This window comes from Ciconia boyciana, chromosome 3, assembly GCF_034638445.1.
Source record: "Ciconia boyciana chromosome 3, ASM3463844v1, whole genome shotgun sequence".
In the NCBI taxonomy this organism is placed as follows: Eukaryota; Metazoa; Chordata; class Aves; order Ciconiiformes; family Ciconiidae; genus Ciconia; species Ciconia boyciana.
In genome coordinates this window covers 75,800,071-75,820,881 of record NC_132936.1, presented here as the reverse complement: position 1 = coordinate 75,820,881, position 20,811 = coordinate 75,800,071, and the positions used below count along the sequence as shown (strand labels likewise).

The 20,811-nt window shown below is 44.8% G+C and overlaps 1 protein-coding gene across 6 annotated transcripts; it reads left to right on the top strand.

Annotated features, from left to right (window-relative positions):
- The first annotated feature begins 643 nt into the window (after positions 1-643).
- Positions 644-16,591, top strand: STX11 (syntaxin 11). 6 transcript variants are annotated; one of them, XM_072856189.1, is made up of 4 exons: positions 644-730; positions 10,340-10,544; positions 13,035-13,121; positions 13,539-16,591. In XM_072856189.1, the coding sequence occupies exon 4, from the start codon at positions 13,544-13,546 to the stop codon at positions 14,408-14,410; it is 867 nt and encodes a 288-aa protein (XP_072712290.1). In that variant the 5' UTR covers positions 644-730; positions 10,340-10,544; positions 13,035-13,121; positions 13,539-13,543; the 3' UTR covers positions 14,411-16,591. The 6 variants fall into 6 exon arrangements, with proteins under 6 accessions (XP_072712290.1, XP_072712292.1, XP_072712291.1 ...); XM_072856191.1 differs by having other exon boundaries at positions 13,013-13,121; XM_072856190.1 differs by having other exon boundaries at positions 10,340-10,574.
- The last annotated feature ends 4,220 nt before the right edge of the window (positions 16,592-20,811 follow it).

Here is a 20,811-nt window from a genome sequence, read left to right as displayed (position 1 = left end):
GCAGCAGCCGTTTGTTTGAATGGCGTTCCCAGAAGCTGCTTTGACGTCCTATTTCATCACGCCCGTCTCAAGCCAGCAGGACGGGGCAGACGCTGCTGCATCAACCGGCGGCGGGGCCGGGACGAGGCGGGACGTGCCCCTGCCCGCTCTCGGCGGCGCCCGGCCCTCGCTCTCTCCTCAGCCGCCCGTACGCCCCCTCGGGTGTAGCTCCCTGTCCGTCCCGGGCCTCACCGCACCCCCAAGCCGCCCCCTCAACCCCTCCCAGCCAGGCGGAGGGGTCGGAAAGCCCCCGCTTCCCGGCGGGGAGGCGAGGGCAAGAAAGGGCAGGGGCACCCATGGCGACGGCGGCAAAGAAGCGGGCGACCTCAGCGCACCCACGCTTCCCAGCACCCACGGGGCGGACTTTCCCCCCGCTCGGAAGCGGTGCGAGCCGACGGCCGCCCCGAGCGGCCGGAGGAGGCGGAGGAGGAAGGGGGCAGGGCGCACGGCCTGTGGGGCCGCCCCTCCCTCCGCCCCTCGACGGCCGCGATTGACAGCCCGCCAGGCGCGGGACGCCCCTATGCAAATCACCCCCCCGCCCCCGCAGCCAATGGGCGGGTGAGCCGAGCGGCGGGGGCGGGACGCTCCGCGGGCACTAGTGAGTGCCCCGACGGCGCGGGCGCTGCGGCGGCAGCGGCTCCTCGGGGAGCAGCGCGGTGGAGCGGGCCGGGCCGGGCTGTCCTGCCCGGGGGTGAGTACCTGCCGGGATGCGGGAGGACGAGACGGCGCTTTCCTCGGGGAGCCGGCCGGGCTGGGCTCCTTCACCCCGGCCGCGTCGCCGTCGGCTCCCGGGACGGAAGCCCTGCCGTATCCCCGAGCGCCGCTCAGCATCAGCCGGGGTCCCCGGGCGCTGACCCGGCCCGGAGCTGCTTCGGGACGGAGGGCAGCTCTGGGCCGCGCCGGGTGCTGGGCTCCGGCGGTGGCCGTCGGCCCGTGCCTTCCCCTGCTGTCGGGGGGAGTCCCGGTGCGTGCCCGGTGCGCGGCAGCCAGCCCCGCCGGCAAGGCAGGAGGAGCCGCGGGGGTTTCGAGCGCTTCGCCACTCGGTTTTGCGTCAGAGCAACCGAAACTGCCCCGTTTGAGGCGAGAGGGGAAGTCTGAAGCCCGGAGGCAGAAGGGACGGCAGGGGAGGGGGACCGGGCTTTTGGGTCCGGGGCTATCCCGGCTGCCTTCGGGTAGCGCCGGTCCCTCACAGGGGGTGGCTGGGTTTGTCGCAGGAGGAGGGAAAACCAGAGGCGCTTTCAAGTATGAGTCTCCTCGTCCAGTCCCGATGGGTGTCTGCGCTTCTAGCTGCCTCGTTTGTCTGGCTTAGCGAGGATTAACATTTCATTCGTAGTGCTCATATGTGGTGGTGAATGTGCTCGTATGTGGTTATGAATGGCTCCAGGGCAGATTTTCTAGAAAATTGGGTTTATATGCAAAATACAATAGCTTTTACTCCTTTCTTGGGCATCAGCATGGCCAGATCTGCGAGTGGGTGCAAAAGTTAGCGTTCTTTGATTGCTTCCTATTAATCGATATTCTTTTCCTTTCCTGCCAAGAAGAACTGGTACTCATGTATGTCTGAGATAACTGCATGTAACTGCGTGATAGCAGGAAAGGAAATGACTAGAAGAATAACACTGGCCTAAAACAGACATTTACACGTCTTTTTCCTGTTCTTTAGATGGTATTTTAGGAACCATTTTTTAAGCTGTCAGGGATCAAAATGGCAATATATGACTTTTTAAGATGAGGATACAACTGGAAGGATGCTGCTTTCTTACCAATGGTGTTACTTGCTATTTAAATAGTTTCATGTGGAAGTGGTGAGACTACAAGATGAGCATAACTTTTTTTTATTCAAAACAGACCAAAGGTCTAACAGATGAACAGACTAAAGGTCATCCTTAAGAAAGGGTGGTTTAGATGCCCAGCACCTCTGATGACCTTTTTCTCACCTTATTTTTTTTCACTGACTGCCTTGTATGACCACTGCTCTGAAACTGAAATTGCATGTTAAGTCATATGGGAAATGCATCTGGTGTTTTGGCTGAGACTCAAACTGCAAGTTAACCTCTGGTGTCGAAAGAGATCTTCATGAAGAAACTAAGCATGGTACATAAGATCTCTTGAGACATTAAAATGGGGATAGGGTGATAACAGTATCTTCTGGGCGCTGCAGATAAACATGATGCTATGGAACACAACTGCATATTATATCACAGTCCTGGAGATTTTGGGTGCTGTGGGGTTAGGCTCTATGTCTGACACCTTCCATTATATTATAACAGTAACCACGATCTGCTCCAGAAGGAGAAATGGTAGTTGTCGCTGATGGAGAAATAATAGAGAGGGAAGAGAATCTGCTGGGTGAAAAGAGTCACCCGAATTGCTCCCCAGCATGGGCAGCGGGCCCGCGCAAGCAGGTACGCTGTGGTGGACACACAGTGAGACTGGGAGCGAGGGCCCTGAACGAATCATGGAAATGCAGGGCCACGGGGGGACTGTAAGATGTTACCTAATCCATTTGGTGCATTGTAGCAGCGCACCTAAACCAGACCCAAGAGAGGTTTCTGTAGTCTCTCTCTATCCTCTAAGGAAGAGGGTCCCACAGTGCTCCCGCAGAGAAATGGTCTGATTTGCAGCTAGTCACAGCTAGTTCAGCATAGATCTCATGTGTGAGACAAAGGGATTACTTGTGTGTTTCCAGTGTCAACACAGGGAACAAACTGATAATGTCTCTTTTTATAAACTCCTTTTATACATTGGAGTGCTGTGTCTCTCTCCCTGATCTTCTGTGTGAAATGAATATAATTCCTTCAACTCCTCTTCCTCCAGGGTTGTATTTTCTAAACCATTTGGAGACAATGCCCAGTATGCTCCGACTTTCCTAGTGTGATAACTGGTGCAGGATGTGTTATTCCAACTGAGGCCTTACCTATGCCAAGTAGAGTAAAACCAGTCCTTCCCATGCCATCTCTTATGTAAGACATGGGTTTTTTGACAATGGCATTATATTGTGAACTTGGTTTTTAGCTTGCAATTTGCTATAACCCCACCAATGCTTTCCTGCTACCAAACTAGGTGTTCCCTACTTTTTATCTGTGTGAGTAATTTCTTCTAAATGTACCATACCAGTCTCGTCTCTATTGAATTTCCTTTTATTTTTGTCAGTACTTCTCTTACTGGCGAAGATCATCTTAAATTCTCATCATTTCTCCTCCCCTCCGCCACCAAACACTCACTTCCACTCCCTTCCAGTTCAGTGTCACCTGGAGACTGTACAGGCTCATGTTTGGTTCCACTCTCCAAGTTGCTAATGGAAAATATGGATAACCTCCGAGTGTGACAGAAACCCATCATAATGTCGGCATATTCAAAAGCAGTTCTGACGGTGAGAAGACAACTGCTGTGTCAAGTATGAAGGTGCTGGACCAGATAAACTTTCCATTATCATTTATCTGGCCCATCGATTTTCTTTGACTCTTTGGTCATCCCTGTAGTACAGGGATGACAAAGCACGGTGCAGAGATTACTGAGACAATGCTAATTTGATCCAATAAACTCATCTCAGCACCAAATGCAGGGTTGCCACTTTTATGCAGTTTTGCAGAGAAGCCGTTTCTGGTTACACTTGCATTTTGGGCTGCCCCCCAAGACATGGCTCCCACATGAGCCATCTCTGGTGAGGAACATCATTCCCAGGGAGCGGCAGCGCTGCTCCTGCCTCGGGCTGGCTCCTGGGAACCCCCTCTCGGGGAGCAGGGGGCTCTGCGTGAGGGGAGCAGTGCAGTTCAGTTTCTGCATCTGTTTTGATAGCTTTTGCTGATTGTGTCGAGCGTCTTGGTATCTCATCTAGCCTATCACACAAAGTGTTTGGCACTTCTCATCTAGACCATATTTCTGTAGTTTATCACAGAGGGAATGAGTCAAATTCTTGACTTCAGAAGGCTTATCGTCTGTGCAGCTTTTGCTTTATCTGCTATGACAGTTAACCCATTAATTGCCAAGATTATTCTTGACAAACTCATGTTCACAAAAGCCAAGAAAGTACTGAACGCTCCAACTTTTCCTGCTATGCCTTTCCTCTGTGCTGTATTTGTGTTGGTGACAAATCACTTATTTTTGAAAGCAAGAATAAAGCTTGCTTGAGCTTTGGATATGCCCAGTCAGGAACAGATTCTCTAAGTACCACTGGCCAGTGTGTCCCTAATTACATCAGTATCTCGTCTCAACTTCACTGGTACTTTGAACGGGCCTGTAGACACCCATGGGCTGCTAAGTAGTGTAGAGTAATTGCCATAAAGCCTGCCAGTGCCTGACATGTCCTGAGGCTGAGGCTGTGGGTATGCATGTGTGGCTGTGGGGGTTATTTCCTGACTGAAACTATTTTGGTCCAGTTACAGTTGTGTAGATTTTGCAGTAGGATCCAGAAATGAGCCTCTTGGGTACTGGCCCACATGAACAAATACCAATAAAACATCCCATATTTAACCTTAAAGGGATTTTTTAAAGTAAAGAGTACTTGATCTCAGATTGTAACACTGTATTACAAGCTTTAAATATCTGTGTATTTTAAAAAGTAATGCTGTTGTGCTAATGTCTGTAGAACATGTTGCTTCTGACTGATGATCACATGCAACCTCATATTTCTACTCGGATGCCAACATAATGTCTTAATCACTTACAAATACCACTGTGTGCTAGCAATAGTAGTTATATAAATGTGGTATGTACATAGCTATTTTGCTGAGCCAATGTGTTTCAGGGAAGCCAAGGTGATTAATTAGATAATGTATATACTCACGGCACTGTAGCGACAGCACTGCCTGTGAGTGCGTAGTCTGATTTCCTTGCTCCGTGACTCATAACGATGCCAAGCTGTAGTAATTGCCAAGAAATGCATGGATGGCCGTCTCACTATTTATGCTAGTGTCTTAACTATTTGCCAAGCCCATGGAGGTACAGTTCACGCTCCCCTGGTCTCCGTCCAGGCCAATTTTACCTGAAGACCTTCGTTTTGCCTATGGCAGGAAGGACGGGCACACCGTAGTGGTTAGCCTACAGTGCACTGGATGTACTGAAAAGCACTGGAAGGGGAGCGATGGTGGGACTGTTCCCCTCTTCCTTGGGTAAAATACAGCCCTGATCATGTTCATCTACTCTTTGTAATGGCGCTCAGTTTTTAGCAAGCTGTGCATGTTAAAACCGATCGGAGTCAGCTCACAGGTCTCAAGGATTCCAACGATTTAGCAGGTTTTCAATATCTGCAGTTGCTAACTATATATTCTGTTTCTAGCATGCTTAGGAAAAGGAAGTGGCTACATTTGGGGCATGCATTAGCCTTTCCTGTCCTTAGCTTCCATTTGTATACAGAAGCGTGATGACTGCTGGAGAGAGTTAGCAATTTTGGGAGGGGGTTCAGGCAACACACATGAAGACTAATACTTCTCAGTGGGTCATGTAGTGAAGATGGAGAAACTTTTTTTTTTTACAGCTCCCCAGCCAAACAAAGCCAAATCTAGCTTCAATTGCTCATTGGTGTGACTTGTGAGAAAAATTCAAGGGAAGATACTGCGAATCCATCTTATTGTCTATCCAGGATTGAACATTTGTCAGTGGTGATCCACAGCTCTCCAATGAAAATGTAGACAACCCAGTAAATAGCAGCAGTTAACCTATATACAACAGGCTGTCCTCCAATGCAAGAATAACATTTAGTTACCATGTGCTACTAGGTAGTAACAAGTTAAAACTTCAGATTTTTTTGCCAATCTCTTCATAAATACATGAAAAATGAAATGCATATTATGTGTGCATTTAATACATGCCAGCAGCTTCTCCTAGTTTTGATACTGGTGTCTGGAAAACCTGATAACCAGTCTATGGAAAACACCAAGATAGTTAACCTTATTGAATACCTCTGGGAAGTATGAGATGCACCCTAGATCCTTGAATTTCCAATATGCTGTGGTACAAAAATTGAGTTACTTTATAGGGAAGAGATTGAATACTGGTAAAGAAACTGGGATAAGTCAAAGAACCTCCAAAGTTACCAGTATTCAAGCAATTATTGCCTCATTACTTTGAGTTAGAGGCAACAAACTATTTGAATGTTATTTTTTTCCCCTAGGCCTTTCCTAGCCTTTATGGTAGGAGAGGAACCACTGGAGACTTGGAGATTCAGACGACTGCAGAAATAGCCTGCAAAGAATGGAGCCATCCCTACCTCTCTGCATATATCGGCTTGTAGTAAATAACTTGTTCTGGTACAAACGGAGAAGTTGACACTTCACACAAGCTTTTGGAAAAAAAAAAACCTGCCCTGAGACAAATGCAACCGCATACAGTTCTCGCTAGGGTGATTGAAAGATTAAAGGAGGTGTTCTGCTGTACACAGGCTTTGACTGCAGTATGAAGTGGGTAGTGTCGAATAGTCTTCAGATACATTTGTGGCTTCTTGCTGGATTTCTGTAGCTTTGTAACTGGTGTCTTGTGTTAACTGATGTATTTTCAATGCTGAATACATTTTGCCTATTTTTAAACATTGCCCAATCCAAGAAATTCCAGAGAAGATAACTTCCTTTCAGTGAGGCCACAAAAAGATTTTGAAATGCTGATCTTTGTCATAGTTGTTAATACTGGAGTTAATATACAGATGTGATCTTAAAACAGCTCCAGAAAGCAAACTGTCCTAATAATTAGATTATGATTTTTGGTGTTTCCTTGAGCTCTTATAGATGAGAAGCAAGAAGGAAGAGGAGTGATTTGAGAAACTCAAGCCTGCTGTTCCACAAGTGATGGCCATGGTTGGGGAGACAGGGAATTTGGTCTGAAAAGATGACTAGCACTCTGCTATGAGTCATTTAGAAACTCTTTTGGAAAGAGGAAGACCTATTGTAAACAATAGTCTGTTTCCCAAGTTAATTAATATTGTCAAATCTGTTATTGGACAACAGATACCAGGCAAAATTATTAAATCCGGTCTAAGACAGTTGTTTCCAAAACAGAAAGATACTAGAAAATTATGATTAAATCTGAGACTCCAACTCTTAAATGAAAGGCTTCAGCTGCGTTTAACCTATGCATGACTTGCATTTTTGTGCAACAGCAGCACACCGTTTGCCTTGCAATGGAGTGTGTTCGACTCAGCCAGTCCATCTGAGTGGATTTCCATCAATACTGCGTCCCCTACAAGCCGTATGGGAAGTTACTGGAATGTGCTGATGCACACTTGGCTATGAAGTAGTTCTGCCGAGGAGCAGGTTATTTCCTACTTGTTCCCCACTTGTTTCTTGGGTCACATCTATCGTGTGTCATGGAACCAAGAGCATTCAGAGACAGGATGAGCCACGTGGGTTCGTAGTGGAGCCCAAAAGGACTTTTACCTTCTGAGGGAGAGAAGAACTGCTGACAGAAAGGATTTTTAACTGGCTTGTTTTGAAACACCTGTTGTTCCTCAAATAGGACACTTCAACTGAAGTAAAAGCTTCATTTTGTAAGGTCCTACTCAAGGCTGAAAAGATTACTGACTAGACTTTTGGTAATCCACAAGCTGGTGTTAACTAGCAGCTGCCTTTTATGAATGCTGTAAAAGGAAAAAATGTACACTGGCTTCCTTCCCAGCTGCTGGTGATGAAATATGGATGCTGTGCTGAAACTGCTGGTTTATTTCACCAAGTTTGTCCCCAAACTCCGTGATGTGGATATACAAATGTTAAAGCTGAAATAAACACAGGTGTGCAACTCTTTTCTGTAGAAATAACTTTCATCCTTAAGTTATTTCTACATAGATAAGAGGCTGCAGAACATTAGCACAGCAACGGAAATATGCTAGGCAGGACTCCAGTTTGTATGTATATGGGCCTAACAGAAAGGGGGTTTATGTGTATGCACAGTTTTTGATTTTCAGAGTGGATTTCCTTTCCTGTCTGAAATCCCATGCCATGCAGAGTTGTGTGGGGCTGCAGTCTTATTGCAACAGGACAGCTTGCGTCCTTCTCGTGCATCATGGGAAAGCTAGTCATTGTGGTGATTAATACCAAGAAGTAGCATGCTAACATGAAGAGATGAGTACTGAACATGTCCTCAGCTGACTGTACTTGGTGGGTATCTGGCTCCAAAGTTGTAACCTCTGCAGTCATTACCTGGCCTGTATTTCCTGTGTGTGTGTGTGTGTGTTTGGGTGTACACACCATGATGGACTGCAGAAGGAACTTGATTTTTACAAGGACAGATTTGTCTAGCCCAAAAATACAAACATGGAAGTTCATGTTCCTGTTTGAATATACACAGTATTTTAAAAGAAAATCAAACCAACAGCTGATCTGTTAAAACACACACTCTTAGAATTAAGGTATTTATACACTTGGGGCTGTTACTCCAGAGTAGAGAGTAGTTGGTGTCTTGATATTCTAATGTTTTAGATGTATCTTAAATAAAACTGTGCAAGTAGTTGAATATATTTAGCATTCATGTTCAAATGAGCAAACTTTTGACCTGAGGCCGAGTACTAGAAAAATTTAGTATGGACCTTTGGAGGTCGTCTAATCCAGCCCCCTCAAAATACACAGGTAGTTCAGGTTGCTGAGGGCCATGTCCAGCTGAGTTTTGAATATCTTCAAGGATGCAGATTCCAAAACTTCTCTGAGCACATTTTGCAGTGTTTCTGAAAGTTGTTTTTTTTTACTTTTTTTCCCCTTTACTATCTGGCTGGCTTTTCCCTTGTTTCCACTTGGGTCTGTTGCCTCTTGTGCTGTTGCTGTACATCTCCATGAAGGGTCTGCCCTTGCATTACGCAGCTGGTGACAGCAACAAGATCTCCTTTGAGCTTCCTGTTTTCTAGGCTGAACATTCCCAGCTCTCTCAGCCTCTCCTCATACATCAGGTGCTCCAGTACCTCTGACCATCTTCGTGGCCTCCCCTGGACTCGCCCTAGTGTGTCCATGTCTCTTGCGCTGGGGAGCCCCAGCACCAACACAGCACTCCAGATGTGGACTCTCAAGTGTAGATGGGAGGGGGCACTTCCCTGGACCACTTTTGCTACTCCAGCCCAGGATGCTGTTGGTCTCCTTTGCCACAAGGGCGCATTGCTGACTCATGTTCAACTTGATGTCCACCAGCACACCAAGGTCCTTTTCTGCAGAGCTGCTTTCTAGCCAGGGAGCCCAACTTCTACTGCTGTACCGGGCCCTATATTAGGGGAGAGATTGCCGCTCATTTTAAAGAATGAGTGCTGAGGCTATCCCTAACAACTAGTAATGCACTATGTATTCATATATTGCTGTTTTAATTACAAGCAATGCTATCAACATGTAAGTAGATGCAAACTTTCCTGAGTAAACAGCATCTGATAAAGGAGGTCAACTTCTCGAAATTCTGATTTGTTAAGCTGAAATTTTTCAAATGGCTGCTCCCCCCTGCTCTCCCATGCTTGTTTGTTCATTTGTTTCAGCTCGTTAGTGTCAGTTCTGTCCCTGACACTATCAAAGGAATGCTTGGAAGTTATTGTCCTCTCTTGGGAAGATCTGGTTCCCCTTTGTTTGAAATGGGAATTTGAAATGGGGAAAGACCTCTGTGGTAGCATTGCATTCAAACCTGCTGTTTTCCTTATGTAAAACTCCTAAAATTTTGCCAAATTGTGAGTTTCTCAAAGCAGCAGTTTGCAAATGCCCCAAATAAATTTACTGTGTTCCTTGAGAAAAAGGTGCTCAAGAAAGCTGAAATCTAAATATTTTCTTGAACCTCACAGACCTCTTTGGCCAAATATTGCAAACGTTAACCTACAGAGTAATTGAGCATGCTCTGGCATAAAGCTGAATAGGTGTTTTCTGCGATTTGTGGTGTTTGTGGCCTAATATGATGCTGAAATACAGGCAGAAAGTCATTTGCTTCCCGTCCTCCATCCTGTCCAGGCACTGTATGTAGATAAGGACAAGCATCTTGAAAACGGGAAGATGAGGTGGGAAGCAGGGTAGGTTATGGACTTTAGAAACAGAGAGAAAAAGACAAGACTCAGGGAGAATGTAAGAAGATGTCAAAAAGTCCCTGATTTTGCAGGAGTCTGAAGTCAGGCTTGAAGAGATGGCATTCATTTTTTAGGACAAAAGTGCGATCACTTTAGCTGTGGAGCCATTACCCTCACAGGTACAGGTCCTCAATGCAGAGTTAAAAGATCCTAATGTTGACCACGTTGAATGTAAGTTTTGGTATGTGGTTTCAAATAATGTAGGCTTTTAGAGCTAAGCACTTGGAAACTGGGAAACCCCAGGTTTGAAGATTGTCAGTGCAACTGTAATTTGATCCCTCTGTTCACATTTAGAATTGGATTCTACTGGATCTACTGGATCACGGAGATTGTGGGTGACGCTGTACGTATCATTGGAGATTAACTTCTCACAAGTGGCCTCGATCCATGTGTTCATTCATTGATGTCCAGCTCGTTACTTCGCAATCTGACTCAGCAAAGTGCCCGAGGCTCGCAGCAGTGACCAAAGTCAGAAGGAGCTGACTTCTGAACATACCAGGTACAGAGAACTGTGCTTCAGGTGTCTCAGGTGGGCATCATAACTCATCAAGAGTGATAGTGGGGTCCTTAATCACTCTGGGCTGAAAACTCTGTCTGCAGATGGGGCTTTTAGATCTGCTCTCCCCCAAAAGACTGTTATGAGTTTATGGAGCTTTCCAGGGATTTCACAGGAGAAATCCCTGAGGAAATGAACCATAGTAACATAGTAAATGAGATCTCTGTCCATGAACGGAATGATAAATATTAAATTTTACGTTGTACAACTTTTATTCAGCACATACAGACTATAGGCAGAGACTTGGTGGAAGTGATAGCACATAGGCCAGTGTTTAATTGCATGATCTTCCTATGTGTACACAACATCGTGGTGCAATCTGAGGCCACACTTGACAGCTCCTTACTCTTCTTTTAATGTTTGACTTTTTAACCTTTCATGTTGTATTAAAAAAAATTAGTGATATTTTTACAGAGATGCTGCAGAATTAGTATACACATGAACTTATTACAGCATTAGTATTTTCATGTTGTGAATTACCGTGTATTTGCTTCTCCATTTCTTCCTGTTTTTATTTTATCTAACACCTTAAAATAGTTGTGGGTGAGAAAGACAAATTGCAAGTTACACTTTTGAGGGCAGGGGGAAGGAAGGGTAGACCTGTTCCTACAAAATTATGAGTTTATTACGCAGGAGCTGTTACTCAGTGTGGTCTTCTGATTGTGTTTTCTTTGTCAAGCACAAAAAATAAAATGTAATTATTGTTGAGCCAGTTGTCAGTCTGCTCTCTGTGGAAGGCTGATGAAATTTAGTTTTTCTCAAGTTCAAGGAACGGTAAGCACAAAGGCAACATATGCACACACATGATTTAGTTTACATGAATGACACCTTGCTGCTGTGGATTGTCATTTTAAAGTTATAAAAAACATTGTTTGCTGTTTCCCAATATAGATGTGAAACACAAAAAGAATAAACTGCTGAACACAACACATGGCAGTTCAAGGATCAGACTAGAAGTGGGAGGATCATCAACTCTAGGGAAGCCAGTAAGAGTCAGGAATGCAGTCGGACGAGCAATGTGACTGGTTTTCAGAGCCACATCTACATTTCAGGTCAAAAGCATCTCAGAATCAGTTAGTGATTAGAAGACATCCAAATAATCCTGAGATTGCTAGATGCCTTTGTTCCCTTTCCACCATGCTGTCTAGAAAATGGTCCACTATTTCCAGACAGGAAGGGCAGATGTTCTCACTGTCTCGGTGCCTCTAGGCAAACTTGGCCATACTGTTTTAAAGCCAAGTAAACCTGACTTTTAAGCTGCACCACACTTTTTTTTTTTCCTTTTAGATGAGGATTTTTCATCTTGATGTTGTGGCATGGGGTGGAAGTCTTGATTTTATTATTGCTGAAGGAGGAGGTGGAAAACCTTTCATTTCCTAAAGCTTTCTCTATATGATTGAGTTGAATCTATGTGGCTTATGTTTTACATTCAAACAATTATCTTACATGTGTGGATTCCTGAATGAAAGCTCTTCTCTCAGGATATTAATGGGCTTTCTTGGTTTACACTGCTTGTAAAAGAATTGGTTTAAGTTGAAATTTACTTTTTTGCTTCATTGTAAACGTGATCCTAGTCAGGGCACTTCTCAAGACCAGTATATACCCCCAGTGAACTATACGAGCCCAGGAGGCTGTGTCTGTGATGGAATCTTTCCCATCTCCTCCCTAGCATCTTTAACACATCTAACAATCCCATGAAACGGATTATAAACTTGCAGTTTTAATTCACGTGAGATCTAGGCCTATTATACTAGGTATGTACACATGCGACTTTTCTTAACCTGGGAATAACTGATGATCCTATGAAGGGATGTGTTGTTCATGGTGGATAGCATGTTTGTAAATGCTGTGAAGATACTTTAAGTCCTGGAAAAACAAAAATGAATCCTCCAGACAGAGAGGACTGGACATGTCCTGCTTGGTGCTGCTTCTTAAGTTGGTTCTCTTTCTTATTAAATAAGGTCATGGGATGTACAGCTTTTGTGATGGAAAATTTTCTGCTTCCTGCTTGCTGTAACACTTGGTGCAGGGTTCTTGTTGAAGCTTTCAGATTTCACTTTCTGCAAAGACTTTAGGTCTAGAGTTTCAAGTAAACAACGTACTTAAAGGAGACTTATGTTTTGTTACCACGTAACTGGTTTGCACAGATTACTCATTCTGTGGCTTTTTAATGAAACTTGTAGTTAAGTACGTCTGAGGCAAACGCATAGAAAACAGATCCTGATCTGTAACAACAGTGTTTCTTTATTCCTTCAGTAGGATGTTTCCATCATACAAAAAAGAAGGGTTGGATGGATGGTTTTACTTGACAAAACGCTGCTTTTTTTTAATTCTATCTTGATACTTTCCACACCATTTCTCAAAACTTTTCTTTCCCAACTGTATTGGTAAATGCCGTTTCTGTTTCTGAGGGGCTTCCTACTCTTCTCCCAGGAAAAGCAAGCTTAGAATGACAGAGGACCTGTGACATTTGTGGCAGTTGATGTAATGAAGGGTCAAGATCCAGAGGAGATTTCTCTAGTGAGTAGCGGTGGGAAGCATTCAGTTATTAACATGTCTACACTTACCGATAGCTGAAGGCTTCCTATCATTTGCTCAAGAGTTTGTTTTTTTCTCCAAGTGAAAGACTGGCATTTTTGGGGGCTTGGGGATTGTCTTATTATTCTTTTGGATTTGTCTTTAGGATTTGTTGTCTTCTCTTACACTTTTTTAGTTTCTAAGCTTTGTAGTTTCTAGAAGAGTGTTCTGGCACCAAAGTTTTGGATCTGAGATCCATCACTGTATAAAATATTGTGAGCAAATTTAAAATCTGATATTTTGGGTTATCTATGATGTAGTTATAACTACGATGTAGTTATTAGTTATGAACTTTCAACCCCTGTAAACCACTATTTTATTTACTTTAAACTTCTTTTCTCCTGTTCCCCTGTCTTACAGGCAGGATGAAAGACCGGCTAAATGAGCTGCGTGAATTTGCCAGGTTACACAACCAACAGTTTTCTGATGGTGAGGATGATGAAAATTCACCCCACGATGTTCTCCTGTATGAGACTGATTATGCCTTGGAACTTCTTCATAAAGACATACAGAACATCCGGACAGAAAATGACCACCTGAAAGAGGATGTCAAGCGGCTCAGAAAGCAAAACAACCGCTTCCTTACTTCCATGCGCCGTCTTAGTAGCATCAAACGAGATACTAATTGTATTGCCAGAGACATCAAGGCCCGTGGAGAAAGCATCCACAGGAAACTCCAGATAATGAGAGATTTCAGCGAAGATGCAATAACAAAATATGGGGCTATGTCTATCATTGCCAGGGTAGCGAAGAATCACTACGTTGACCTCATGCATGCATTTCAGGAAGCTATGTTTGAATACAATGCAACAGAGATGAACCAACGGGAGAACTGCAAGATTCGAATTCAGCGGCAGCTAGAGATCATGGGCAAAGATGTTTCTGGCAACCAGATTGAGGAGATGATTGAGCAAGGCAAGTGGGATGTCTTCTCTGAGAATCTCTTGTCGGATGTTAAGGGGGCTCGCTCAGCCTTGAATGAGATAGAGACACGTCATAAGGAGCTGGTGAAGTTAGAAGGTCGCATTAAGGAAGTTCACGAGCTCTTTCTGCAGGTGGCCCTGCTAGTGGAGGAACAGGCGGATACCTTCGATGTCATTGAGATAAATATGCAAAATGTTGAGGACTATGTAGGAGAAGCTAAAGAGCAAGTGAAAAAAGCTTTGGAATACCGAAGAAAACACCCCCTCAGAACAATCCTCTGCTGCTGCTTATCCTGTTGCAGAAGGTGACTATCCCACTGAAGCTATCACAGACCAACTCAAACGTCTTCAAAATCAGGCATTCTTTCCAGTGACTTTTCTTGTAATGACAGCCCCTAGAAATGGGGGCCCTATTTTGCAGTTGGTTTTGTTCATTGCCTTTTTCCTAAATGTGCTGAAGGCTGTTCTATTTGAGAGCTCCTAGAAACGTTGATAAAACTATTTTTAATCTGTTTTTAATTGAAATGCACTCTGTTGCTGTAACTAGAGGTGCAAGAGGATCTCTGCAGTGGTACTTGTTTCAGATAGGCAAGAAACAGAAATGAATGATGGGCTGATAACTCAGCCTAGGGAAGATGAGAAATTTCGAGAAGTAACTTGGTTTTTATTTGTCAAAGTGAGTCTGCAGGTGGTGCAGCCTTACCGCCTGGGGTGACACAGTACACCACAGAATCAGGAGGTTTCAATTTTAACTAGTCTGGAGCCTGCTTGACGCAAATACTTGAACAGATTTTTGCTCTGTTCATTTGACAAAATACTGAGCCTGTTAGCAGGAGCAGGACACAGAACTAGTTTCTATTTCAACTTGATTTCCACCTGTCATGAATCTTAACAGAAGTAACTGCACCTTAAATGATAACATGCACGTTTTGGTCTGTGTGCAAGTGATTGCTTTTCTCCATTTTGAGTACCCACAACTTTGTCAAGATGACTAGAAGCACTGCAACACTGAGGCATCTGACTGGCTTTTAACCTGAGCCACTGTCTGTACTCTCAGTTTCAAAACTGCCATGCTTTTATGCTTCTAATACATTTTTCTGCCAATTAACACTTCAGCCAGAAGAGATGCATGCAGTGGCCTTCTGCAGAAGACAATAGTTGGGGGGTTGAGAAAGCATTTTAGGGTCTCCTGTGCTGGCACATACACACAAGCAGTTTTAGTGGAAGGATTATCCTGTCAATAGACTTTTATTTTTTTATAAGCATTGATTGAATATGGATTTTTTAATATCTATTTTAAATAACATGAAGGATTAAATTTATTAACATGCAATTTTACCAGTGTACAAAATCTACGAGTTTTCTCCCATTATTAGGAAGTCTCCACCTGGGAAAGAAAATAGACATATTTCTTCAGTACACCTGAAGAAGAAAGAAAACAACATTTTAATGTCATTTCAGTGCTCTTTTCAAGGTTAGAAGTAATCTCTCCTTTTGTGTAAGGGGGGTCTGCCTGCAGTAGGTTTGGAATATGAGGAGGGAATAGAAAATTTGCAGCCCTGGAAACCACTGAGTGTTGTCAGTGAAACTTGTATTCATAAGGTCTGGTGAGTGATTATAGCTCCTGCTTCTGGAGGTTTTCCAACTATAATATTTCTAGGTGGCTTCCTGATACGCTGTGATCTATTGCTATCCTTTGAATTAATGCAGGGCATTTTTTCAGAAGTTAGTGACTTTTTTTTAAACGCTGATCCTATTTGTACGTATTTTAATAAATATATTTAAACATTTCAAATATTTTGTATTTGGGAGTTTTCCTCAGGAGATGCGCATAGCCATCTTCCTGCACCAATCACAATGAAACTTCTCCCTTCTGATCTTTGCACACTAATTTTATATGTGAAAAAACACCCAAACATTTCTTACTATTTATATTGATATAACAGAACAGCAAAATAAATTCAACTTCCAAGCTTTCATATCCTAGTGGGAAATGCTTCTTGGCCAGACAGGCTTTTTTTACACAAATATAAGCTAAATGGATAACTCTTCTCAGAAACTGGAAGTCATTCGCTGAAGCACTTGTCTGTGATAATATGGAGGAGTGAGGAACACCGATCTTCTAAACTAGAAGACATTTTGATATTCAGTGATGTCCTGATGATATCAGTATTATGCTTGCCTGAGGACCTCTCCAACAACCCAGTCTTCAAACTTGAAGTGGGAGGAAGGAGGTTGTTGAGCTGGCACCTGTGGTACTGCTTTGGTGCTACTCAAGAAGACAAAGTCGTTTACTCTGTAGGTACTGCTGTTCAAGTCAATGGAACTGTGCAGAGGAATACCCTAAACCTCCGAGGGTCAGCATGTGGGCATAAATCAATGAAGAATAAAATGTATTGTATAATAAAGTAAATACGTCTTTCATTTTGTCTGCATATTCTTAGCATTCACCAATGCTTTTGATAAAAATGTGTACATTTTTTTTGTTGGTTTCTTTTTTGAACATATGTATGTCTACAAATGGAATAAAAGATTTAAGAAGAAAAACTGAAAGTGCAGAGTGTTGCACATTGAATCAGCAGCTCTGAATAGTTTCTTGCATTGTCAAAGTTTAGTTTAAAGGCTGCTGGACTAAATTCTGAGTTGGTGAAAGGAGATTAAACAATGCTGTTGTTGTTTAGCCCCGGTCGGCAATTAAGCACCACGCAGCCGCTCGCTCACCCTCCCCCCCCGGGTGGGATGGGGGAGAGAATTGGAAGAGCAAAAGTGAGAAAACTCGTGGGTTAAGATAACAGTTTAATAATTGGAACAAAAATAATAATAAATTGTAATGAGAAGGAAAACAACAAGAGAGCCAGAGAGAAACAAAACCCAGGGGAAAAAAAAAACAGTGATACAACCGCTCACCACCCACCGACCTACGCCCAGCCAGTCCCCAAGCAGCGACTGCTGCCCCCCAGCCAACTCCCCCCAGTTTCTATACTGAACATGACGCCATATGGTATGGAATAGCCCTTTGGCCAGTTTGGATCAACTCTCCCGGCTGTGCCCCCTCCCAGCTTCTTGTGCACCTGGCAGAGTATGGGAAGCTGAAAAGTCCTTGACCAGTGTAAACACCACTTAGCAACAACCAAAACATCAGTGTGTTATCAATATTATTCTCCTACTGAAATCCAAAACACAGCACTATACCAGCTACTAGGAAGAAAATTAACTCTGTCCCAGCCAAAACCAGGACAAATGCCTAAAAAAAAGCCCTCCTAATATTTGTTGCCACAGTAAATCAAATCTGTTGCATATTGAGATAGACTTACCACAATTTTTTCTATACAAACCATGGAAAAAGAGTTTCATTCTGAAATTATTCTCTACTGCAAGAAAATATCAAATTTATTCTGGCAGTTCTAAGAGATCTTGATGATTTCATTAGTAGATATGCAAAGCTTATATTCAAATCTTTAGTCTGATTTGAGGCAGAGGGAAAGAGAGCGAAAGCATGAAGAGAAGGTAATTGTAGACCTTCTCTCCTCACTTAAGGCTGTTGCTGCAAGGAAGAAACTGAGAATTACTGAAATACCAGCTTGAGACCCTTTAAAACTATTTTTAAGTTGCATTGTGACTTAGAGGCACTTAAAAAACTACTTCCAGTAAATGAAGAAATCATTCTCTTCCTTGCAAACATGTGTTCATTGCTTAATACTATGGGGTTTTTTCTATGCCTCAGTTGTGTAAGAACTCAAATTTTGCCAGCCCATGAACTTGCCTCGTCACAGTTAAACAGACTTTTGAAAAAATGTGATCACACTATAGTTGCGAAGACTCATGCCACACAGGATGAGTGGAAGAAGATGATAAAAGTAGCTTGATAGTATGTTAGCATACTAATAACAGAAGCCGCAGAATGGACATCTTCATGCTCACTAAGGAAAGCTGCTGAATCACTAATGAAAAGTCACTCTGAAAGTCAGCACGATTCCTATGGAGATGTGCGTAGCATATTCTATGGGTTGTTTTTTTTTCTTCTCTTCCCTCGTGTGGCAAACCCTATAGCTGGGTTTGAGGGGGAAGTAGTTAAAATGTGAGAGGGGCTGCTTTAGCTTTTAGGGTTGCTGTTACTTTGATTTTGTTTCCTGAACGCAGCAGAAGCTTTACAGACGCACACCCTCCCCCCAGATCTCAGCCGTTTCTGAGGAGGAGAAAGGCGAACTGGCAAGCAAGCACACCTTGCTCCTTCTAAAAATGTAAGAGAGCATTGCATAAATATAAAAGAGAAAAAAAAATCCCCTATTACAAAATACAGTGTTTGGTATATAATGGTGAACTTCCTGGATATGTGTATGAGTCTCCATTTCATCTTACGTGAAACATGGGTTTAATTTTAGAGAAATGGCAGTGGAAGGATTGCTACCTTAAAGTGAGGGACCCAGACTATGGACACACCTGCATACTTGAGCAGGCATCTCTCTGGCATGTGTCTTGGGAGAAACTTCTTGAAGTAAAGGCATAGCTCTGGTTTAAGACCCATGTATCTTTTTTCTGGAGGCTGAACTGAGTAGCTAAGCTAAACTGCTGCCTTTCTAATCTAACCTACATTAAGGATGTTTTGAATGCATAGCCCAAGTTGTATTTTGTAATTTCTTGAAAACAAAATAGGTTCTCTAGATTTTTGAACTATGGGAGATATTTGGAATTGATTTGAAAAAGGGAAGAGCTACACATGGTTGTGTTTCTGTCTCTAGGAAAGTATTGCAGGTATGATGAAGGCAGGAAACAGTATCATTTAATAGACACTGTATGTGGTGATTACAGTTGATCTATTTCCGATGCAATGTGATTTTCACATAGAGCCATGGTATTTGTTTCTCTAATATGTAAGAAGGCAATAGATCCATCTTCTTCCACGTTTCTAGCATATTATATAGCGTCTTTGTAATAGTTGAGCCAAAGCCAGTAACAGCCGGTAGAAGACAGCTCCACTGTCACACCTTACTATACAGGGCATACATTGTTAGGGCGCAAAGTCTTAACAGGAAAAAGTAACATTTTACTATGTTTCTCAGAAATAATGTTAGACGTGAATAGAGAATGAGATAACCTAACTGATGATACTTCTCTACTCAATACTTCGCTGAAAGGCACAACCCTCCTGAGTGGGGAGCAATGCTAGCTATGGTACGATGCCCATTTCAAGCAAACGATACAGGACAGTGAGTTCCAGTCAAAGAGCTGTTCTTTCATTCATGGGCTCCAGCGTGTGAATAAAATTAAGGAAAAACAAGGTGTGAGTTTCACATCTCTTCTTCATGTATGTAAAATGTTAACAATTCACTTTTATTGTATGTGGAAGTATTTTCCTTCACAAGCATACCTAGTGTACTGGGGGTCTCCGAGCACTTACAGCTGAAGAGGTTAGGCACTACCTGCACCTGCAAATTCAAGGCCCAGACCCCTTCCTGAGGGCCACCTACAACCAGGGTGTCTCACAACCAAGCAGCGTATGTGCTCCGGCTCTGCTTATGGGAGAGACAGATGGCCTCTGCGTGCCTCCTCCAGTCTGCTGGAGGCTGTCTCAGTCCGGCATCCCCAGCCCGTGCCATACCGAACATTTGTGTCTCATCCCTCGGGGGCAGGCTCAATGGTGGCAAAGCTTGGTGGGACGGAGGATGTCCATTTTCTCCTCTGGAAAATGGACAGCAAAGGTGGCGAGCGTGGGAGCCGGCGGGGGGAAGGCTGGCGGTGGGGCACTTTTCCTTTCCCCTCCTGATGCGGGGAAGAAGCGGGAGGTCCCGGCGCAGGCACTAACCGGGGATATTGCAATAGGTGCTTCCATAGGGCTGGCACACAGAGGTGATAGGCAAGAAATCTTTCCTCAGCGATATTTTTATCCTAAAAGCATAATTGATAGCTCTGGACTTTGGTTTCTTTTTCCTTCTATTAGCAAGGGAAGATATATGGCAGGTAACAACTGGACAGGAATAGGGAAAGTGTCAGTACACAACACAGGTTTTCCCAAGAGCACCCGTCGGTTGATATTTCACCAGGCAGCATCGCCGGGGGCGGGGGGGGAGGGAAGTTGTTTTCCTTTTTGGTGGTCTGAGCCTTGTCGGTGCAACTTCTCCACAGCGATTCCCCCCATGATCCACGCCGGCACCGCAGCTCTCCCCGCCTCTCCCGCCCGCCTCACTTCAGCGCGCCCCTAAACCGTGCGGAGCACGAACAAACCCGCACTTGCTCGGGCGCGGGGCGGCAGCGGCCTCCCTCGCACCCCGCCGCCCCCGGGCCCGAGGCGGCCTGGCCCCGCGCACCCCCGCCGCCGCCCGCCCTGGCCGCCCGCCCTCTCCCCTCAGGGGCGGGCCGTGCCGGCCCCGCGCACCTCCCCCGCCCCCCCCCTTCCGCTCCGGCCCCGGCGCCCGCCGGCGGCAGGGGAGGGCTGCGTCCCGGCCCGGGGTGGGCGAGGGGCGCGGGGCGCGGGCCCCAGGCCGGGGCAAGGCTCCCCGCCGGCCCTGCCCGCCCGCCCGCCTCCCGCTGCCGCCGAGAGAGGCCGCCCGCGCGCGTCGCCCTGTGCGCTCTGCGCCCTGCCGCGCTGGGAATAAAGGCGGGAGGGCGCGGCGCGGCGGGGGAGGGGGCGCCCTGCGCCGGCCCGAGGGTCGCGGGCGGGCGGGAGCGCGGCCTTGTATGTAGGAGCGGCTGGGAGCCGTCCCGGTATCTGC